The 20,696-nt window shown below is 41.6% G+C and overlaps 1 protein-coding gene across 1 annotated transcript in view; it reads right to left on the bottom strand.

Moving 5' to 3' along the window:
* The window catches only part of LOC114659720 (tyrosine-protein phosphatase non-receptor type substrate 1-like), a 104,606-nt gene that overhangs the window by 10,430 nt on the left and 73,480 nt on the right, over positions 1 to 20,696 (bottom strand). Inside the window, exons 5-10 of the mRNA XM_028812347.2 lie at positions 20,145 to 20,441; positions 11,236 to 11,517; positions 7,400 to 7,729; positions 6,768 to 6,866; positions 3,018 to 3,042; positions 2,780 to 2,801 (exon numbers count right to left, since the gene is read on the bottom strand). Coding sequence (XP_028668180.1) covers positions 2,780 to 2,801; positions 3,018 to 3,042; positions 6,768 to 6,866; positions 7,400 to 7,729; positions 11,236 to 11,517; positions 20,145 to 20,441 — 1,055 coding nt within the window. The remainder of the gene's footprint in view (positions 1 to 2,779; positions 2,802 to 3,017; positions 3,043 to 6,767; positions 6,867 to 7,399; positions 7,730 to 11,235; positions 11,518 to 20,144; positions 20,442 to 20,696) is intronic.

Raw genomic sequence — 20,696 nt, forward strand, 5'->3', positions numbered from 1 at the left:
GAGGTCCACTATGCTTGATGAGTATATATAAGAGACTAAAACGATCCATTCACTTTAACTGACATTCTTATAGATAAAACTTTTTTTTTTAAATGACTCATTTAAATAACAGGAAAAATCACATGAAAAGTAAAGTGGTACACAATGGGTCATCATAACTCAACCTTCAGCTAGCTAACTAAATCATCTAAACACAAACATTGGTGTTATAAATAGATGAAATTTGTTTTAATAGTTTGCTCCAGTGAAAGAAAGTTTACTCTATCTATACTAATAAAAGGCAAAGCCCTCACTGACTCACTCACTCATCACTAATTCTCCAACTTCCCATGTAGGTGGAAGGCTGAAATTTGGCAGGCTCATTCCTTACAGCTTACTTATAAAAGTTAGGCAGGTTTCATTTCGAAATTCAAAGCGTAACGGTCATAACTGGAACCTCTTTTTTGTTCATATACTGTAATGGACTGCAGCTCGCTGGCCGTGGGAGGCAGAGTTGCGTATTGCGTCATCACGCCTCCTACGTAATCACGTGAACTGACTGACTGACGTAGAAAACAAGGAAGAGCTCCCAAATAGCGCTGAAGAAAACGTTCATTACACAATTGAGAAGGCAGCGAAACAATAAGAAGCGAGCGAGTGACGCATACAAGGATATTCATAAGTGCAGCTACTGTGGAAACAAGCTTTCACGACTTGGTCATATTACAACTGGAGTGCTGAACTGACAACATGGTATACAAAGAGAACTGTAACAATTGTAATAAACGAACAATAAAACAGCAGAGAACCCATGGATTAAATAAAAAGGCTGCTCCCTTGGCGAAGCAAGGAAAAAGGATGGCCTTATATGGCGTTCGTTTATAAAACAGCGGAGAAGCTGTGTAAAGACTGCTTCACAAAAAAACAGCAGAGCGCCTTATATGAGCAGGCAATCAGCTAAAGAAGGGAATTAATATATAACTATAATCGTAATAAACAAACAAAAAATAGTGGAGAATCCGCGGACTACATAAAGGAAATGGGTACCTGAACAGAAAAGTGAGTCTCGAATAGCTACACAATAACTATAACAATCGTAATAAACGAACAATAAAACAATACAGAACCGCTAAGCAAGGAGAAAGGACGGCTTTATATGGCGTTCGTTTACAAAACAGCGGACAGGCTGTGTAAAGGCAGCTTCACAAAAAAACAGATCCTTAACAAATTGTTATTGGTATATTTTCCCTCAATTTAAAAAGGTTTTCTTTTCTTTTTAATTAAAATTTAAAAGCAATACTTCACCGCTGCGAAGCCCGGGAAATTGGCTATATGCAGTGAATGTGTACGCCTGATGAGCCCAGAATTAGGGTGAAACACGTGTCGCGTACTCTTTGCATTATTTGACAGTAAACTATTTTCAACCATTCTATGATCTGCTTCTCACAACTGAGGGCACTGTGGCGGATGTTAGCTGACTTGCTGGCCAACCACAAGCGTTACCTGGTAGGTAACCACCTATACAATCAGATTGTGATTCAGACTACGAATGCCACGAATATATATATATATGAATGTATGTATGTATGTATATATGTATGTCTATATTATATATATATATATATATATATATAGGTGCATATGTATATATATGTGTATATATATGTAGATATGTTTATATTTATATGTATATATATGTACATATGTATATATATATATATATATATATGTAGATGTGTAAATTTGTATATGTATATATATGTATATGTGGATGTGTATATGTATGTATATATATGTATATGTAGATATGTGTATATTTGCAGCTGGAGATCCATGAACGGAAAAAAAATGAATCACGTATCATAAAGTAGTTTTTATTCCTGAGCTTTCAACCCCTACCAGGGGTCTTCATCAGAGGATAATGCTTAGACTTACAAGAATCAAAGGCAATATATAGAAACACATTTAGTGGGGGTATGGAGGTGACTAAGTCCATATGATCGGGGGGGGGGTTGTATAGTTTATTTATTATGTACATGTTCTTCTTAAGTTAGCATATGCTGGATTTATGTCCAAGTGTCTGTTGATGGCGTTTTCATCTGATAGCCAAGACTCGGCCAACTCTCTGGCACTTTTAGTACTGGCCTTAAATTTTACTTTTACATTGTCCCAGTTGCATGTGTGTCCTGTCGATTTAGTGTATGCATAGATCAAAGATAGTGCGTCCTTTTTTCTGACGGCGTTGCGATGTTCCTGTACACGTGTTGAGATTCTTTTTGACGTTTGTCCTCTGTATACCGCTGAGCAAGAATTGCATGGAATACTATAAATTGCGTTTCGTGTTTCTGCCGTCGATTTCAACATGACCTTCGCGCAGGCCATGTGTCAGAGGTGGACAAATGAATGGACAGCGTCATCATGAGATTGACAGATTGCCATGACATTCATTCATTTATGTTCTTATTCGTCAAGTTTAAGGTGGCAGGAACTGGACTGTATCTCAGCGGCACTGGGGGGCAAAGCAGAATCCGAGATTCCCTTGTATGGTGCATTAAGGCATACAGCCATACATGCTTGTACCGGGCTAATTTAAGGACTCAAATTATCCTAACACCCATGTCTATGAAAAAATGAAATACTGGAGAAAAACCCATAGAGACACATAGAGAAGCTACAAACTCTTCAAAGATGGCAACTGAGCCAGGATTCATATCAAGTGTTGTGGAGGATGTGAGGGAGCAGAATTAACCATCAAGCACCACGGCTCCCCAGCCATTTAAACCAAAATTATTTTACTTACATTCTCATCATTGTTAGATTTGCTGTAGGGAAAAAAATAAATAAAAAATAAAAACATGAAATTAATGCTAACTTAACAACAAACACATAACAAATCACAGACCATAACATCTACATTCAGACCGTTGATTATCTACCGGTTTAGTGTGTCAGTACTTCCCAGTACAGTGTAGCATTGAACTGGCTAGTGCACAAAAAAGCAAACTTAAAATTAAAGTAAAAAGTATTTTTTGACATACCTTTTCTTCTTAGAGGCTTTCTTTCCTGAAAATAAAAAAGTAATCATAAAAATATGTCCAGCCAGACAAATTCCCCTATGTGAATTCAAGACTTTTTCAGTTGACTCTGACAGAACAACAAATAGAAGTGCGTTCCTCAAACTGAGCATATGATTTAACAATAACCAGATTTTTGTCTGACTTAATGCCTGTTTATGTTCTCTCAATTAGAAAATTCCAAGTTGCATGTGCAGGGAACATGTGTCCTACTGCGGAAAACCACAGATGAAGCTGTATGCGTAGTGCTTACTTAAATGGACTACAAATCCCAGCAATCACAGGAGTATTGCTTCATTGGGCAACACTGGCTATTGCCGCATGGGCTGCTGGGTAAAATGAGTCAAGGGCGCTAGCTTTAAACATTAAAGTCAATACAAGCCACCAGGACCATAATCCATGGGGTATTTTTGTTTCAAAACTTTACTTCACAATCAGATTACAATGACACCTTTTGAGTTACAGATTTCTCTGGATTTATTTTCTTGTTCTGCACCCTCTTGTTTGTGTGATTTTGTCTAGGAGAGCTCCCCACTTCTACAAATTTTCTCTTACATTGACGTCACGGTACAACAAAATTAACCTAACTTTCAGGAGGCCGTTCACAGGGCATAACAATTCCTAACTACTCCACCATCACTGCATCGGCGAAAGTGGACAGCGTCGTAAGTGTTTGTTCAGTTTGTGCTTAAAGTTTTGCTGGAATTTTTTGTATCTGTAATATTCATTTCTTGTCATTTACTACCATAAAAATACAAACAAATTTATTAGAATGAGTTATGTTTTGTAAAAAGTTTCAGAACGGCTGAACTACAACTTTGTTTGGGCAATTCCAAGCATCTTTGTCTCGGCAGCCAGCCTCACACACACACACACACAGTGATCGTTTCATCTCACACTTCTCGCAACTTTTGGCATCTTATTTAGTGCAATAAACTTCAAATATACAGTAAGCAAAACATATGTGTGGATTTTCACATTAATGGGGGTCCTGCCTCCAGAAATCACAAGGGATAACTCAATCTATCTATCATACACTGCCTGGCCAAAATAAAAGTCGCCACCTGGATTTAACTAAGCAAATAGGTTCGAGCCTCCTATTGGATAATTACTGCATGGGCGATTATCTTTCAGCTGGAAACAAGTTATTTAACCCCAACTGGTGCAATGAGTTGCTTCTCATTTCTTAAACAACCATGTCGAAAGACACATCTCGTGGTCGTGGAAAAGATGTTAGTCTGTTTGAGAAGGGTCAAATCATTGGCATGCATCAAGCAGAGAAAACATCTAAGGAGATTGCAGAAACTACTAAAATTGGGTTAAGAACTGTCCAACGCATTGTTAAAAACTGGAAGGATAGTGGGGACCCATCGTCTTCGAGGAAGAAATGTGGCCGGAAAAAAATTCCTGAATGATCGTCATCGGCGATCACTTAAACGTTTGGTGAAATCAAATTGAAGAAAAACAACAGTAGAACTCAGGTCTATGTTTAATAGTGAAAGTAAGAGCATTTCCACACGCACAATGCGAAGGGAACTCAAGGGATTGGGACTGAACAGCTGTGTAGCCTTAAGAAAACCACTAATCAGTGAGGGAAACTGGAAAAAAAGGCTTCAATTTGCTAGGGAGCATAAAGATTGGACTCTGGAGCAATGGAAGAAGGTCATGTGGTCTGATGAGTCCAGATTTACCCTGTTCCAGAGTGATGGGCGCATCAGGGTAAGAAGAGAGGCAGATGAAGTGATGCTCCCATCATGCAAGATCTTGGTGAAAAATTAATGCAACACTGGATGGAACTAAATCTTGTGACATTGCAGAAGCTTATCAAAACAATGCCATAGAGAATGTGTGCCGTAATCAAAGCTAAAGGCGGTCCAACAAAATATTAGAGTGTGAGACCTTTTTTTTTGGTGGCGACTTTTTTTTTTGGCCAGGCAGTGTATATCACCTTTACATATCTATCCATCCATCCATCCATCCATCTATCCATCGTGATAGATAGCTGGGGACTTTGCTCAGCCTAGATGCCCTTTTGAGGAGAGGACCAGGGGAGTGGACATATCACCAGCAGTACCTTCCCCGGGACACAACAGGGCAGCCCCCCTGGTTTATATCAGGGTTACGGGACTGGAGCTTATAAGCTCAATCCTGTGCGGGCCCGTGGCCACCACCAGGGGGCACCTGGACAGTTCCGGGGCCGTGGTCTACAGCACTTCCGCCACACCCAGAAGTGCTACCAGAAGAGGAACCGGATTCCCTTGCAGCACTTCTGCCACACTCAGAAGTGCTGCTGGAACTTGATCAAGGAGCACCTGGAGAACTTCCGGGTACGGTATAAAAGAGGCCGCCTCATACCAGCAAAGAAGCCGGAGTCGGGAGGAAGAAGACACATCTTGTGGGAGAGGAGTAGAGGCGGTCAGAGAATAGAAAGAAGGACGGAGCTTAATTGTAGTTTGTGCATTGTGCTGTGCCAAAGGACAATAAACGTTATATATAAACACCCTCCTCACTCATGTGCCAGCCTCCGTTTGAGTCACTCTACCTCTCGCCACGTGTTGGAGCATACCTCCACTTAACTAGCGATACCTGTTTATTCAGCAGACATTATCATTTACAGATTGTTAAGGAGTAACGTTTGATGTTTTTGAGGGAGATCACAGCTACGTGTGTTTTAGAGGATGGATGCTGATTGCCCGAGATATCACGGCCACATGCTTTTCTCCCCATGTGGGGGAACGCTCTCCCGTCAAAGCCGAACACAATCAGATACAGTACCAACGTTTGACGTTAAGTATACCTACCTTCTACTTGGGCAAATTACATTGATTTGAAGTTTGTCCTGTTTCACTACTACATAGGTGGAGCTGCAGGGGACAGCTAGTCTATTATATAGTGCCTTTCAATCTATCATATACTGCCTTTCACATCTATCCATACATCCGTCCATCCACCATATACTGCTTTTCTATCTGTCTATCTATCATTCTGCCATATAGTGCCTTTCATATTTCTCTACTCACACTAGGGATGATACTGGGATGCATGCCCATTATTCCCTCTACACTAGACCCTCATCTGGTGTTTGTTACTATAAAGTTCTTCTTTTTCATATTTGACTAGAACATTCACTGGGCGAACTGCAAGAGCTCAAGTTTGTTGTTTGAGGACAGCAGAGCCGTATTTTTTTTTTGTCTTAGCAACCGTCTCAAACATGGCGTCTGATTGTAGCTTTGGAGACTTGACTCCAAAACCCAACTTGCATTCTCCAGCTGTGTGGTTCTTTAAAACGTATTCCCTTTCATTGCAGAATCGTACCTGCCGTTGAGATGCTTCCTCCCGTCAAATCGGCACAAACGGGTCACATCTCACTCTGTGACCTCATCCACCCCATATGCTTCCAAAACACACACACCCATGCAGATGTGCCACCTTTTCTTTCACTGGAGAGAGAGGAACTGAGAGTTCCGTCAACACCACCTTCTAACTCCTATGGTAAACATTTAAATAAATGAAAATAGTCCTAAAATAGTTATACAAATATAAATCAAAACCGACTGTGATGCAACCCATCACAGTATTGAATGAAAGAGGCAAAATATATTGCAAAACTTAGAGGTTCTCTTTCTTTACATGTTAGAATATTGGAAAAGAAGTTGTTACTGTTTTTAAATTGAAAAATAATGATACAGAAATAGAAAATCTGAATTATCTTACTCTGAGATCTTTTTCTGCAGTAGAGGAAGAGCGTCAAGACAACACACAGAAGAACGAAGGCCACCAGCACACCAATCACAATGTGTATTTTATTCAAACCTAAAAAATGGAAAGAAGATGTAAGGGAACTCAAGCCGAAATGCTGCAGAGAGCCAAGAGAGATTTATTGTGTGAGCAGAAGTCAACTGAGGATTTAACAAAAGTGCTGACAGGGAGTTGAAGAAACAGGTAAGGATTAGTGCCAGGGTGGAACACTGTAAGAAAAGGTCAGAGCTACGTTTCTAATCTTTACACCTCGTGGTTGATGCTACTGCAATAATCCCTAGCTGTTTAGGACAAGAGCTGAGAATGTGAATTTAGTGTGATTAAATGAGAACTACAGCTGGGGGGGGGCAACACTAAAAGGCATGCTGCCCGATAAAGTGCTAAACTGTCCTCATGTATACAGTGCACCCTCCATAATGTTTGAGACAAAGACATTTGTCATTGATTTCCCTCTCTGTTCCACAGTTTAAAATTACAAATCAAACAATTCAGACATCGTGATTAAAGTGCACGTTGCAGACTTTAATTTAAGGGTATTAGGATACATTTCAGTCACACAACACTTTTTCTACACTCAAACCCATTACCTGTTGAATTGTTGACAGTCTTTTCCTCATCACCTGAACTCTTCTTAGAAAACTCGACAGTGCGTGTCACGTTGCGGTTTCCCATGTGTGTGACCACACAGGTGAGATTCTTTACTTCGTTTGTGACGATGACATCTACTAAAGTAAAGGCTGTAAATGTCTTGTCCAAATTTTCGCTATGGTTGAACAGGGTGAAGTTCATTGTCTGTCCCTCTAGGAGCCACATCACCTTAATGTCATCTGGGTAAAACTGACTGATTCTACAGTGGAAACGGGAAATGTTGTGCGAGTCCTCCAGGCTCATCTTCTGAATTGTCACTTTGGGTGTCGCTGAAAGAGAAGTTCAATATACACAAGTTACGTTTGTCTTGGATAAAACCATATATCAACCGTAACTGTCAAATATAACATTTACCACAACTAGAGGCTATCATATTTCAAGAGAATCAGGCCAGTGGTCTTTTACACAATCATCATTATAAGAAATGATACTGGAACTAAAGATGGGATTTCCTGGACAATCGTTTCTTAAAGTTTGATTTTCTTTCCAGGATGCAGCATTTTGAATATTACGCCTCTGACTCCTGGAGAGGAAAATCCATGTCTCGTAAATCTGAGAGGAACGTGAATAATCTACACAAAAATTACACCATAAACGCAATTGCATTTTTTAGATCAGAATAATTTCCTTGTGGGCTTAAACACGCTTGGTAATTATGGCTGCCATTCTTCATAGCACCACCAACTCCAGCCTATGTTACGAGGTTGACCGTACTCTTCCAGTTTTCTTCCACTTCTTTTATCCTATCACATCTGTACCAAAAGCCTTTCATGAAGTCATCTCTTGTTTTATACTTAAAGAATGACATTTTATACTGTGTTCCACTTACCTCGGAAGTCGGATGTAGGAACTGGGAATGACCTCACACCCGCGTTGACCATGTTCCGATTAAACATTCAGAAAACCAATAAGGACCCTACAGGAAAACCTTTGTTGTGTTTGCTCTTTTGGAATATGAACAACTACTGAACAACGCATTGTGTGGAATTTCACACCGTAGTAACATATCCATAGGTAGAAGTTGGACAGTGCTGTCTGTACGACTAAACTATTGAGACACGAATAGACAAACATGGTAATAAACAGTATAATGCTACAGCTTTCATTAAAGTTTGTGACGTACGTAGCTATTTTGGATTAACGTCATGATCTGAAGTCGGACAAACTCAGGCTTGACAGACCCGCCACAAGTTTCTGAGTCTTAAATGCAACTTAAGGCTCATTCCAGTTGAAAATGTCAACTAGGACCTTGGAAATTCAGAGTTCTTCCTTCAAATAGAAAGCAGAATTGCATTGTCGAGGGACTTTAGGCCAATATGGATATTGCCCACGTTTAGGGCTGACAACCGTTCTCATTTTCCTGGACATGTCCTCATTTTTAATGCGCCATAGACTGTCCGGGAAGAATTTATCAAATTTTGAAAATGTCCGGAATTTTGGCACCTAAAATTAGAAAATCTCATTATCCTTACCATTGGTAAAATTTGAAAGCCGTACACCAATCAGCACTTGCAGAAGTAGTACACACACTTTTTTCCCAGAATCTTCACTTCTGCTCTGGCAGTAAGCAATGCAGATATTGACGAGAATAGAAACAATCCTTCGAGTTCTTGGCTTTTGTCTGTCCAACTTGGCTTTTTCACTTAATTTTTTGAATTCAGCTTTATCTTCTTGGTGAGTAGACAGTTCATTATAAATATTGCTCCTTTCCTTAATTATTTGTAATCCTAATTCACCGTAACAAAGTGAATTTATTCAAAATCGAAATCACAATTTCACGTTTTGTACGCGAGATCTTATTTTCGATTCTTCTTTCAGCAGCTCGGTTAAACAAAACAGAAAAAAAAAATCATACATCTAGGTACAGTCCGTCATATTTAAGTGCAAGTAAGTACTGCTTTGGAATAGTCTAATGGAAAATATTGTATTACCACCTGTTGTTCCGAAATGTATTGTAAACGAACGAGTCAACAATTAAAGTTTCAAAAATTACACATTTCTTCTGTCATATAAATGCAATATCTTTTAGTTATCATTTGATCAAGTAATAAGTCACTTCTTCAAATAATTGAATAATATTTTCATAATTCTATCATTTACATAAATTCAGGAATATCCATTAGGCTGAAAAGAAAGTACAAGTTGACAGACAACTTGAACAACAAATCTCTTTTTAATCAGATTACGTCAGATTTAGTGAGAAAAATAGCTTCAGTGGAAAAATACAAAAGAATGTAGATAAATGCAAATAAACTAAATTGAAAAGAGTACAATGATTTATATTCTCCTAGAAGTGAATTTACTATGTGAATAATTTTTGACAAGTTTACGACAGTTAAGCTATCCCATTAGGAATGGAAGGAATGAAGTCTGTTAATTTAAGAGGCTTGACGTATTCAAAATATTTAATGGGTTATTAGTTTGCCAGTGACTGTGATTGTGGCCATCACATCATAATTATAGTGATAAACTGCTACTAAAGGTTTATATCATTTAAAAATAAATAAATAATACAGCATTAAGGTGTATTACAGCATCAAAGGTCTTCATTTTTTGACCCAAATGTCCTCATTTCCAGAGAAAGAGAGTTGGCAGCCCTACCCACATTCAGGTGTGTCACCTGTGGTGTAACTTTGGGCCACTGCCTAGATTATTAATGCCTGAATCACTGTGTCTATTCCTAATTTTCCAAAATATAATATGGAAACAATGTGTGATGCCCTGTGCCTTGCGGTGGCCATGGTGGGGCATCTTGTAGATCATCAGACCTAGCACCAGTAGGAGAACAGGGTGAAGTATTTTTAACATGGCAATCGTCATGCATTAAAAATGCATAGGTGGTTCTTAAATAGTCAAGAAACAATTGGCAAAATACAAACACATAGAGGATATAATTACATTGAATTGCCCAGATAACTGTTCAAATAGGAAAAACAAAACCTCTTGAAATTCAAACAGACGTCAATCCAGCCCAGAATCTCTCCCAAAATCATACAGCTTGTAGAGGTCATCCCAGAAAGCACTGTCCTTGTGAACCTTCCTCCTTTCACTTTTGTTCTAGGAAGACTGCCCCGTGATACGTGGTAGGCAGTCCATCTCTGTGCCCTTTTGACCACCCAGCCCAAATGTTTAATGCCCACTTCGCTTGTTAAAGCACATTCCTTCATTCTCACTGCTGCATTGCTCACACTGATGATCTCCAGCTTTTCATGCTCCTCACATCCTTCAAGCTCTGTACATCCTTCACAGTCTCGCTCTGCAACGCACTTTTAGGTTCCTCAGGCTCTTCACACTGTACAGGTACCACCTGATCCTCCACACTCCATACGTGCTTACACTCTTAGCAATCTTACAACTTCTTTCCATGCACCACACACTATGGTTTTAAGCAACAATCCGAGGACACCTCATGCAATCCTAGGTTATATCTCATCACACTCAATTACTAACACACTGGAATTCTCACCCTCCTGTGTGTCTCCTAATGGTGATCATTTCTCTTTTTAGCTCTATCTCACTCACATTCACATGCTCCTTCACAGACACACGCATCTCCATCTTCTGCACCGCTCCACTCAGGGGCACATCCCAAAGTGTATCACAGGCCCTATACGGCCCACTCTATGGTTGCCAACATGCGCCACACTACCTTCCTCCTTTAGATAAGTGCACGGGCTTAACTAGATATTTGCACACTACAGCTAAGCCCTTTGTTCCCCATTTCTGGAGCTGGACTGTGATGTCACATCACACTATCAAAATATAACATTCTTACCCAAGATGAAGGTGCTGAAGTTAAGCGTGTCTGATGGCACAGAACCTCCTCTGTATCCCGGGATCTGGCAGTAGATGCTGGATCTCACGTCAAACTTCGTCAGAGTCACTTTGAATTCACTTCTGGTCCCATTACTCCAGCTCATCTTTTGCTCTTCAGAATCAGTCCTCACACTTTTCAGCCATGTGATGCTGGTGTCCTGGTCACCAAGTGACTCACAAGTGAAGCTGACTGTCTGTCCAATCTCAACTCTCTTCTGTGGCCCCTTTATGGAAGGCGGTCCTGTGAAGCAAATGAATGTCATCAGATTCCACTGCCAATAAGAGATTCCCTGACTGAATTCTCACGGCCAGATTTTTATTGTTTGTCTGAAGTTGCTTGCAGAAATCCATGGCCACCCCTAGCTGTCATTTTCATTTACAGAAGATAGAAATCCAAATTTAAAACTATGACTCTGTATTGTACATCTTATGACAGGAGAAGTGGCGTATATTTATATTGATTCCATTGTGCTTAGTGAACATGTAAAATTCACAGATGACCCTAAACTGGAGCAAAGGCAGACACGGAGGAGGCAGCAAAAATAATTCAAGAAGACCCGGAGAAGCTGGAAATAATGAAAAAAAATTGCAAAGTGCAACACGTGAGCAAAACAGAGCATTCATCACAGGGCAGCATTTTTCCATTTAAGGGACAGTGCAAAAGTTAGACCTCTTATAAGACTGCAGGATGTTAAAAAATTAATTCACACTTTTGTTTTTAAGTCAGTGAGATTACCGCAATACACTCCTGAGATGGACATCAATCATTTTCAGTAAGTCCAGAATGCAGCAGCAAGAATTTTAACCAGAAAAAGAAAATCTGTGAACATCACACCAGTCTTAGTGTCATTACACTGGTCACCTGTGTCTTTTAGAATCAACTTTAAAATACTACTAATGGTCTATAAAGCATTAAATAATTTTGCTCCTTCGTATATCTTGGTGTGCCTGTCCCCCAAACATTAAGTCTTAATCTTAAAATCTTCTAATAGTGACCTGCTTATAACTCCAAGAAGTGGTGAGGTGGCCTTTTGTTATCAATAGAGATTCACCAGAGTAGCACTGTGGAACATTTTAAGAAACTCTCAAAATTCTACTTTTTAAATTTTGCTTTTTCATAGCTTTAATTTAATTTTACTCTTAGTACCCTAGATATGCGTAGAATTACTACGCTTTTCAGTGAATCTGTAATCATTACTAATCTTTACTTTTCTCGGTTTTCTTTTCCAGTTCAACTGATCAAAGTCCTGTGCAGCCACCACTGATGCCCGAATGTAAGCGGATACCCCATTTTATCATAGGACCCACTGTGTTGAATCCTCTAGAATAAAGTCTTAAAATTAAAATATTATACATATACAGTACTGTGCAAAAGTTTTAGGCAGGTGTGAAAAAATGCTGTAAACAAAGAATGCTTTCAAAAATGGAAGTGTTAATCATTTATTTTCATCAATCAACAAAATGAAGTGAATGAACAAAAGAAAAATCTAAATCAAATCAATATTTGGTGTGACCACCCTTTGCCTTCAAAACAGCATCAATTCTTCTAGGTACACTTGCACACAGTTTTTGAAGGAACTCGGCTGGTAGGTTGTTCCAAACATCTTGGAGAACTAACCCCAGATCTTCTGTGGATGTAGGCTTCCTCACATCCTTCTGTCTCTTCATGTAATCCCAGACACACTTGATGTTGTTGAGATCAGGGCTCTGTGGGGGCCATACCATCACTCCCAGGATTTCTTGTTCTTCTTTACGCTGAAGATAGTTCTTAATGACTTTGGCTGTATGTTTGGGGTTGTTGTCCTGCTGCAGAATAAATTTGGGGCCAATCATACGCCTCCCTGATGGTATTGCATGATGGATAAGTATCTGCCTGTATTTCTCAGCATTGAGAACACCATTAATCCTGACCAAATCTCCAACTCCATCTGCAGAAATGCAGCCCCAAACATTCAAGGAACTTCCACCATGCTTCACTGTTCCCTGCAGACACTCATTATTGTACCGCTCTCCAGCCCTTCAATGAACAAACTGCCTTCTGCTACAGCCAAATATTTCAAATTTTGACTCATCAGTCCAGAGCACCTGCTGCCATTTTTCTGCACCCCAGTTCCTATGTTTTCGTGCATGCTTGAGTCACTTGGCCTTGTTTCTACGTCGGAGGTATGGCTTTTTGGCTGCAACTCTTCCATGAAGACCACTTCTGGCCAGACTTCTCCGGACAGTAGATGGGTGTACCTGGGTCCCACTGGTTTCTGCTAGTTCTGAGCTGATGGCACTGCTGGACATCTGCTGATTTCAAAGGGTAATAAGCTTGATGTGTCTTTCATCTGCTGCACTAAGTTTCCTTGGCCGACCACTGCGTCTACGATCCTCAACGTTGCCCGTTTCTTTGTGCTTCTTCAAAAGAGCTTGAACAGCACATCTTGAAACCCCAGTCTGCTTTGAAATCTTTGTCTGGGAGAGACCTTGCTGATGCAGTAGAACTACCTTGTGTCTTGTTGCTGTGCTCAATCTTGCCATGACATGAAACTGTCTTCCACAACCTCACCTTGGTAGCAGAGTTTGACTGTTCTTCACCCAGTTTTAAGCCTCCTACACAGCTGTTTCTGTTTCAGTTAATGACTGTGTTTCAACCTACATGTGACATTGATGATCATTAGCACCTGTCTGGTAGAATTGGTTGATCAGACACCTGACTAGAATCCTACAAAATCCCTGACTTTGTGCAAGTGGACCGATAAGAATTGATGCTGGTTTGAAGGCAAAAGTTAGGAACACCAAATATTGACTTGATTTAGATTTTTCATTTGTTCGCTCACTTTGCATTTTGTAAATTGATAACAATAAGCAATAATTATTTATATTTCTGAAAGCATTCTTTGTTTACAGCATTTTTTCACACCTGCCTAAAACTTTTGCACAGTACTGTATATCTCTATAAAAGAAAATCCTGGAATGAAAAGCAAATGCAAGGCTACGATACGTGATAATCTCGAAAGACTTTTTAAAGACCCGCGAGACCAAGGAGACTTGCCACGGTGCGTCTCGCGAAGACCATAAACATGAGACTTGGTGCCAAGAGATTGTCCCAGGGCCGTAGCAAAAAGGACAGCGGCTGTACAGGCTTTAAAAAGATCGAAGGGCAGCACGACAGCAGCTACCCCAACTGAACGCGAGCAGCGTTATACATCCTGCAAGAAAGAATTCAACCACGCCCGGGGCCAGAAATAAAAGATGGGTATTGCTTTTACAACGTCACGCAAGACCAGGCAGTGAGCCATCATTTAAAACAAGTCAACAGACCTCTAAACTAGCAGTTGTTGGGTTGCTTTTGGCAGGCAAGCATCATGGGCTCCCAGCTCTTAAAACAACGACATGCGACAGGCAGAAGAGGCAGCTAGCAAGCAGCAAAAAGACAGCAAATGATCCAAAGGCATATCCTTAGCGTACGTTCAGCTGCAACACCCTTCACAACACGAGCAGCATTATACGTCTGGGAAGAAAGAGATGTAACCACGCGTGAGGCAGGAAATAAAGAAACAAGTATTGTTTTTACAAAAGTTTTTAAAGTAAAAGTGAAAATAATGCATATGTAACAATTCATAAGAAAATAACAATCTCTTTAAATTGTAGATTGCCTGCCTAAGGTAAAGTCATTGCTGATGAATGGGGACGTGGGAATGAGGGGTCCTTTCATCGGATTAGCGCTATTTCAGATGTGGAATAGCAAAATGGGGGAGGCAGCTTGATGGACGAGGTCTCCAGGACTTAAAACAAATCCAAATCATATTATGTGATATCATCTACTGTGAAATTCTACTCCGTACTTCTAGAATTTTTATTTTTATACTGTATTGAGGATTTATTCTGTTCTATGTATTGTATTGTATTGACCCCCTTTTTTTTTGACACCCACCCTACCTGGAAAGGGGTCTCTCTCTGAACTGCCTTTCCGGAGGTTTCGTCCATTTTTTCCCTACAAGGGTTTTTTTTTGGGAGTTTTTTTCTGGTCTTCTTAGAGGGTCAATGCTGGGGGGCTGTCAAGAGGCAGGGCCTGTTAAAGCCCATTGCGGCACTTCTTGTGTGATTTTGGGCTATACAAAAATAAATTGTATTGTATACCCGGTAAACCAAACACAGGGGTTGGCGAGCGAAGCAAGCAGGGAGCGGAGTCCCCTAGTATATATATATTGTGAAAAGGCACTATATAGGCGCCTGACCTGACACAGACTTACTACGAAGGCACGTGTAAACGGAAGAAATGTTTTTCTTCAGCGGGGGGCCACATCTTCCCCGTGTCTCTCAGCCACCGCACAGTCCAAAAAGCACACCAAAGAAAACAAAAGCACAAACTATTCTCTTCCTCTACTCCTCCCAGGCAGCTTTGTCCTCTTCCTCCCAACTCTGGCCTCGAGTGGTGGGTGTTGGCCCCTCTTATAGTCCACCCGGAAGTGTTCCAGGTGCTAATTGGCCTAATTAGGCTGCACTTCTGGGTGTGGCTGCAACACAGCCCAGATGGGCTCAGGAAGCCGTGCAGCCCCCCCCTGGCGGTGGCCACGGAGCCCAACAGGGATGAGCTCCGGTGCTTCTCAATTGTAGCCCTGATGCAACCCAGGGAGACTGCCACCAAGTGTTCAGAGGGGACATAGTGGGCAGTCCAAGGGTGTTCCCCTGGATCCAGTGCCAAAGGGGCATTCCGGCCGGGCATGGGACCCGGTCGTCCACCACAATATATATATATATGGCTGGGGTCCATGCCTGGCCGGGATGCCCCTTCACCACATCTGCCAGGGGGACAAGGGTGAGTAGCCCAGTATCTCCCCCTGGACACTAAATGGCAGCCTCCCTGGGTTGCAGCGGTGCCTTGGACTCCCCCAGGGCTTCATGGGGGTTGGAGTTCTGTGAAGCTCTGTGGAGTTCCGCAGGCACCACCAGGGGGTGCTGCAGAAGGATCTGCTGGCCCCTTTTGGGCACTGGTTTCGCCTTACCCGGAAGTGCAGCCAGATGTCGCCAATCAAGCACCTGGAACACTTCTGGGTACCCAATAAAAAGGAGCCAGCGATCACCATTCAGCGGCCAGAGTCGGATGGAGGAGAACAAGGTGGTGCCAGAGACAGAGAGAAGAAGAGTGCTTTGCTGTACATGTGTGCTTAGTGCTTGGGTCTGTGTTGTGTCTGAGGGTACAGATAAGGCACAGCCCACAGACAAAGAAAAATAAGTTTGTTTATTTTACACTTGGCTCCCATGCCCAATCTGTGTCGGGTTGGACACTATATAGCGCCTTTTCTTACACTATATATATACATATACTGTATATATACAGTGGGGCAAAAAAGTATTTAGTCAGCCACCAATTGTGCAAGTTCTCCCACTTAAAAAGATGAGAGAGGCCTGTAATTTTCATCATAGGTACACCTCAACTATGAGAGACAAAATGAGAAAAAAAATCCAGAAAATCACATTGTCTGATTTTTGAAGAATTTATTTGCAAATTATGGTGGAAAAAAAGTATTTGGTCAATAACAAACAAGCAAGATTTCTGGCTCTCACAGACCTGTAACTTCTTCTGTATGAGGCTCCTCTGTCCTCCACTCGTTACCTGTATTAATGGCACCTGTTTGAACTTGTTATCAATATAAAAGACACCTGTCCACAACCTCAAACAGTCACACTCCAAACTCCACTATGGCCAAGACCAAAGAGCTGTCAAAGGACACCAGAAACAAAATTGTAGACCTGCACCAGGCTGGGAAGACCGAATCTGCAATAGGTAAGCAGCTTGGTGTGAAGAAATCAACTGTGGGAGCAATTATTAGAAAATGGAAGACATACAAGACCACTGATAATCTCCCTCGATCTGGGGCTCCACGCAAGATCTCACCCCGTGGGGTCAAAATGATCACAAGAACGGTGAGCAAAAATCCCAGAACCACACGGGGGGACCTAGTGAATGACCTGCAGAGAGCTGGGACCAAAGTAACAAAGGCTACCATCAGTAACACACTACGCCGCCAGGGACTCAAATCCTGCAGTGCCAGACATGTCCCCCTGCTTAAGCCAGTACATGTGCAGGCCCGTCTGAAGTTTGCTAGATAGCATTTGGATGATCCAGAAGAGGATTGGGAGAATGTCATATGGTCAGATGAAACCAAAATAGAACTTTTTGGTAAAAACTCTACTCATCGTGTTTGGAGGAGAAAGAATGCTGAGTTGCATCCAAAGAACACCATACCTACTGTAAAGCATGGGGGTGGAAACATCATGCTTTGGGGCTGTTTTTCTGCAAAGGGACCAGGACGACTGATCCGTGTAAAGGAAAGAATGAATGGGGCCATGTATCGTCAGATTTTGAGTGATAACCTCCTTCCATCAGCAAGGGCATTGAAGATGAAACGTGGCTGGGTCTTTCAGCATGACAATGATCCCAAACACACCGCCCGGGTAATGAAGGAGTGGCTTCGTAAGAAGCATTTCAAGGTCCTGGAGTGGCCTAGCCAGTCTCCAGATCTCAACCCCATAGAAAATCTTTGGAGGGAGTTGAAAGTCCGTGTTGCCCAGCGACAGCCCCAAAACATCACTGCTCTAGAGGAGATCTGCATGGAGGAATGGGCCAAAATACCAGCAACAGTGTGTGAAAACCTTGTGAAGACTTACAGAAAACGTTTGACCTCTGTCATTGCCAACAAAGGGTACATAACAAAGTATTGAGATGAACTTTTGTTATTGACCAAATACTTCTTTTCCACCATAATTTGCAAATAAATTCTTTAAAAATCAGACAATGTGATTTTTCTGGATTTTGTTTCTCATTTTGTCTCTCATAGTTGAGGTGTACCTATGATGAAAATTACAGGCCTCTCTCATCTTTTTAAGTGGGAGAACTTGCACAATTGGTGGCTGACTAAATACTTTTTTGCCCCACTGTATATATATAGTGCGGCATGGTGGCGCAGTGGTAGCGCTGCTGCCTCGCAGTTAGGAGACCCGGGTTCGCTTCCCGGGTCCACCCTGCGTGGAGTTTGCATGTTCTCCCCGTGTCTGCATGGGTTTCCTCCGGGCGCTCCGGTTTCCTCCCACGGTCCAAAGACATGCTGGTTAGGTGGATTGGTGATTCTAAATTGGCCCTAGTGTGTGCTTGGTGTGTGGGTGTGTTTGTGTGTGTCCTGCGGTGGGTTGGCACCCTGCCCGGGATTGGTTCCCTGCCTTGTGCCCTGTGTTGGCTGGGATTGGCTCCAGCAGACCCCCGTGACCCTGTGTTCGGATTCAGCGGGTTGGAAAATGGATGGATGGATGGATGTATATATATATACTGTATATATATATATTTATATATATATTATTTTATCCTTCATTAAATGCATGTGGATTTCATTTTTCAGACATACTTTGTTCCTATCTCGCTGCACCTGTGGAGTTCATTTTGCTTTAGAGAACTACGGGGCTTTGCCCCCTGCTCACTTCGCTCGCCAATCCCCCTCCCTTAGCATTCCGCGCTGTTGAAGAGGGGGGCTGAACGCACCCCAAACAGACGCGGCCGCTCCTCTGAAACCCCCTCTTAAATGGTGATACAGTGTTGCTGTGCCATGTGATCTGCATTTCGTGCGACACTTCGAACGTTTAAAAGCCTGTACAGCAGCTGTCCTTTTGTCTCACTGCCTTGTCTCTCTTCTCCCCCAGACATCCTCAAACACTATTCAGTCCTTTTGTCTCACTGCCTTGTCTCTCTTCTCCCCCAGACATCCTCAAACACTATTCAATCTCTTCACTGTTTCGTTATTTCACCGAGTAATATTTTCCGTTTGTTTGCACTAATGCAATCTTTACTCTTATTTTTTTGAGACTTTCGAATTTTCCTACTTCCATTATCTCTATCCTGCTCTGCACATGTATTGCACCAATGTTTCTGAATTCTTTACAATGTTCTTCATTGTCTTTTTCCGGCCCCGGGCTTGAGCTGAGAGAACAGGAAGTGTCTCTGCCAAAAGCATTCCAACAACTGAGAGATTAGATGACCGTGGTCTTTGTTTGAAAATGGTTGTAAGTAGGGCGTGACTTGACCGTCTCGTGGGACGTGAAAGTGTCTCTCTGACTCTCTTCAAAAGATCACGTCTCATCGCCGGAAAAAAAGCCTGGTCTCGTCCTAAGATTTTTTTTTATAATAGAGAGAAATATTCGTCCTTATACAATCCTGCATTTCAGTCCTACATATACGAATAATTATTTTATTTACATGACTGGATGTTTTCTGTTACCATATACACTCACGTATAAGTTGGGTCTTGAAAACTGACAAATCGATCATAAAATGAGACCCCGACTTATACACCAGTTCAAAAATACGACACTTACTTTTTATTTTTTTTTTTTACATCTTCTTGCCTCTTCCAATCTCTCATCAGTTTCTCAGACACATCAAATTTTGTTACAGCAAAAGTTACCAATTTCTTTCGCCACTTCAACGACTTTTAATTTAAAACCAGCTTCATATTTTCTTCTGATCGAACGCTCCATCGTAGATAAGGGATGCTCTTACGATAAAGGTGTATGAGGGTGTGAGATACAAAAAACACAAATCAATGCAAACATCACTTCAGAATAGTTCGGGTATTACCATGTGGTCACGTAGGTGCAATAAATAGAAAACATAAGGCAGTGTGCCCTGTTACCCTCTCTTGGACCATTAGCGTTGAGTTTTCCACAATCGACTCATACGACTGACATTATAAAATACCAGAAATTACACAGTAAAATCAAGCCCCAACTTATCTGCGGGAGAACTTAAAACGCGAGTATATACGGTAAGTGGATGAGATTTTCAGAGGTGCGAGTCCAAAAATAATTCAAAGTTATGGATTCCAGCCTTACCTCTGACTGCCAGTGTCACGGTGGCACTCACTGGTGTTAACCCCTCATATCCCGCCTGGCATGTCAGCCGGGTGCCCCTCATATCCTCCTTCACAGTGAATGAAAGCACAGAGGTGACAGTGAAGGTGCCGTTCTCGTGTTCTTCTGCATGCTGAGACTGGGAGCTTTTAAACGTCTTGTCCCAGATCCAGGTCACATTTATATCTCTGGGGTAGACGCCGCTGACTTTGCACGTCATGATTACCGAGTCGCCCAGCACCAGCTTAGGGTTCTCGATGACTGGCACTCCAGGTAAATCTGCAAGAAGTCAAAGACAAAAATGTAAGGATGTGATTGAATTTCACAGATCCATTGTATTTCTCTCATACTAAGAATCAGAATGTGTTTGACTACATAGGGACGAGTAAGATGTCCTCATGTTAGTTATAAAGACAGACCGCGGCAGTAATAATCAAAGGTTATTCTAACAGCTGCCATAGCTAAGACAGGCAATTTAAATTTCCTTGCACATTCTGAATAGTTGACTTATTATAGCCCTGACCACCCTCTCGT

Source organism: Erpetoichthys calabaricus, chromosome 10 (assembly GCF_900747795.2).
Source record: "Erpetoichthys calabaricus chromosome 10, fErpCal1.3, whole genome shotgun sequence".
In the NCBI taxonomy this organism is placed as follows: Eukaryota; Metazoa; Chordata; class Cladistia; order Polypteriformes; family Polypteridae; genus Erpetoichthys; species Erpetoichthys calabaricus.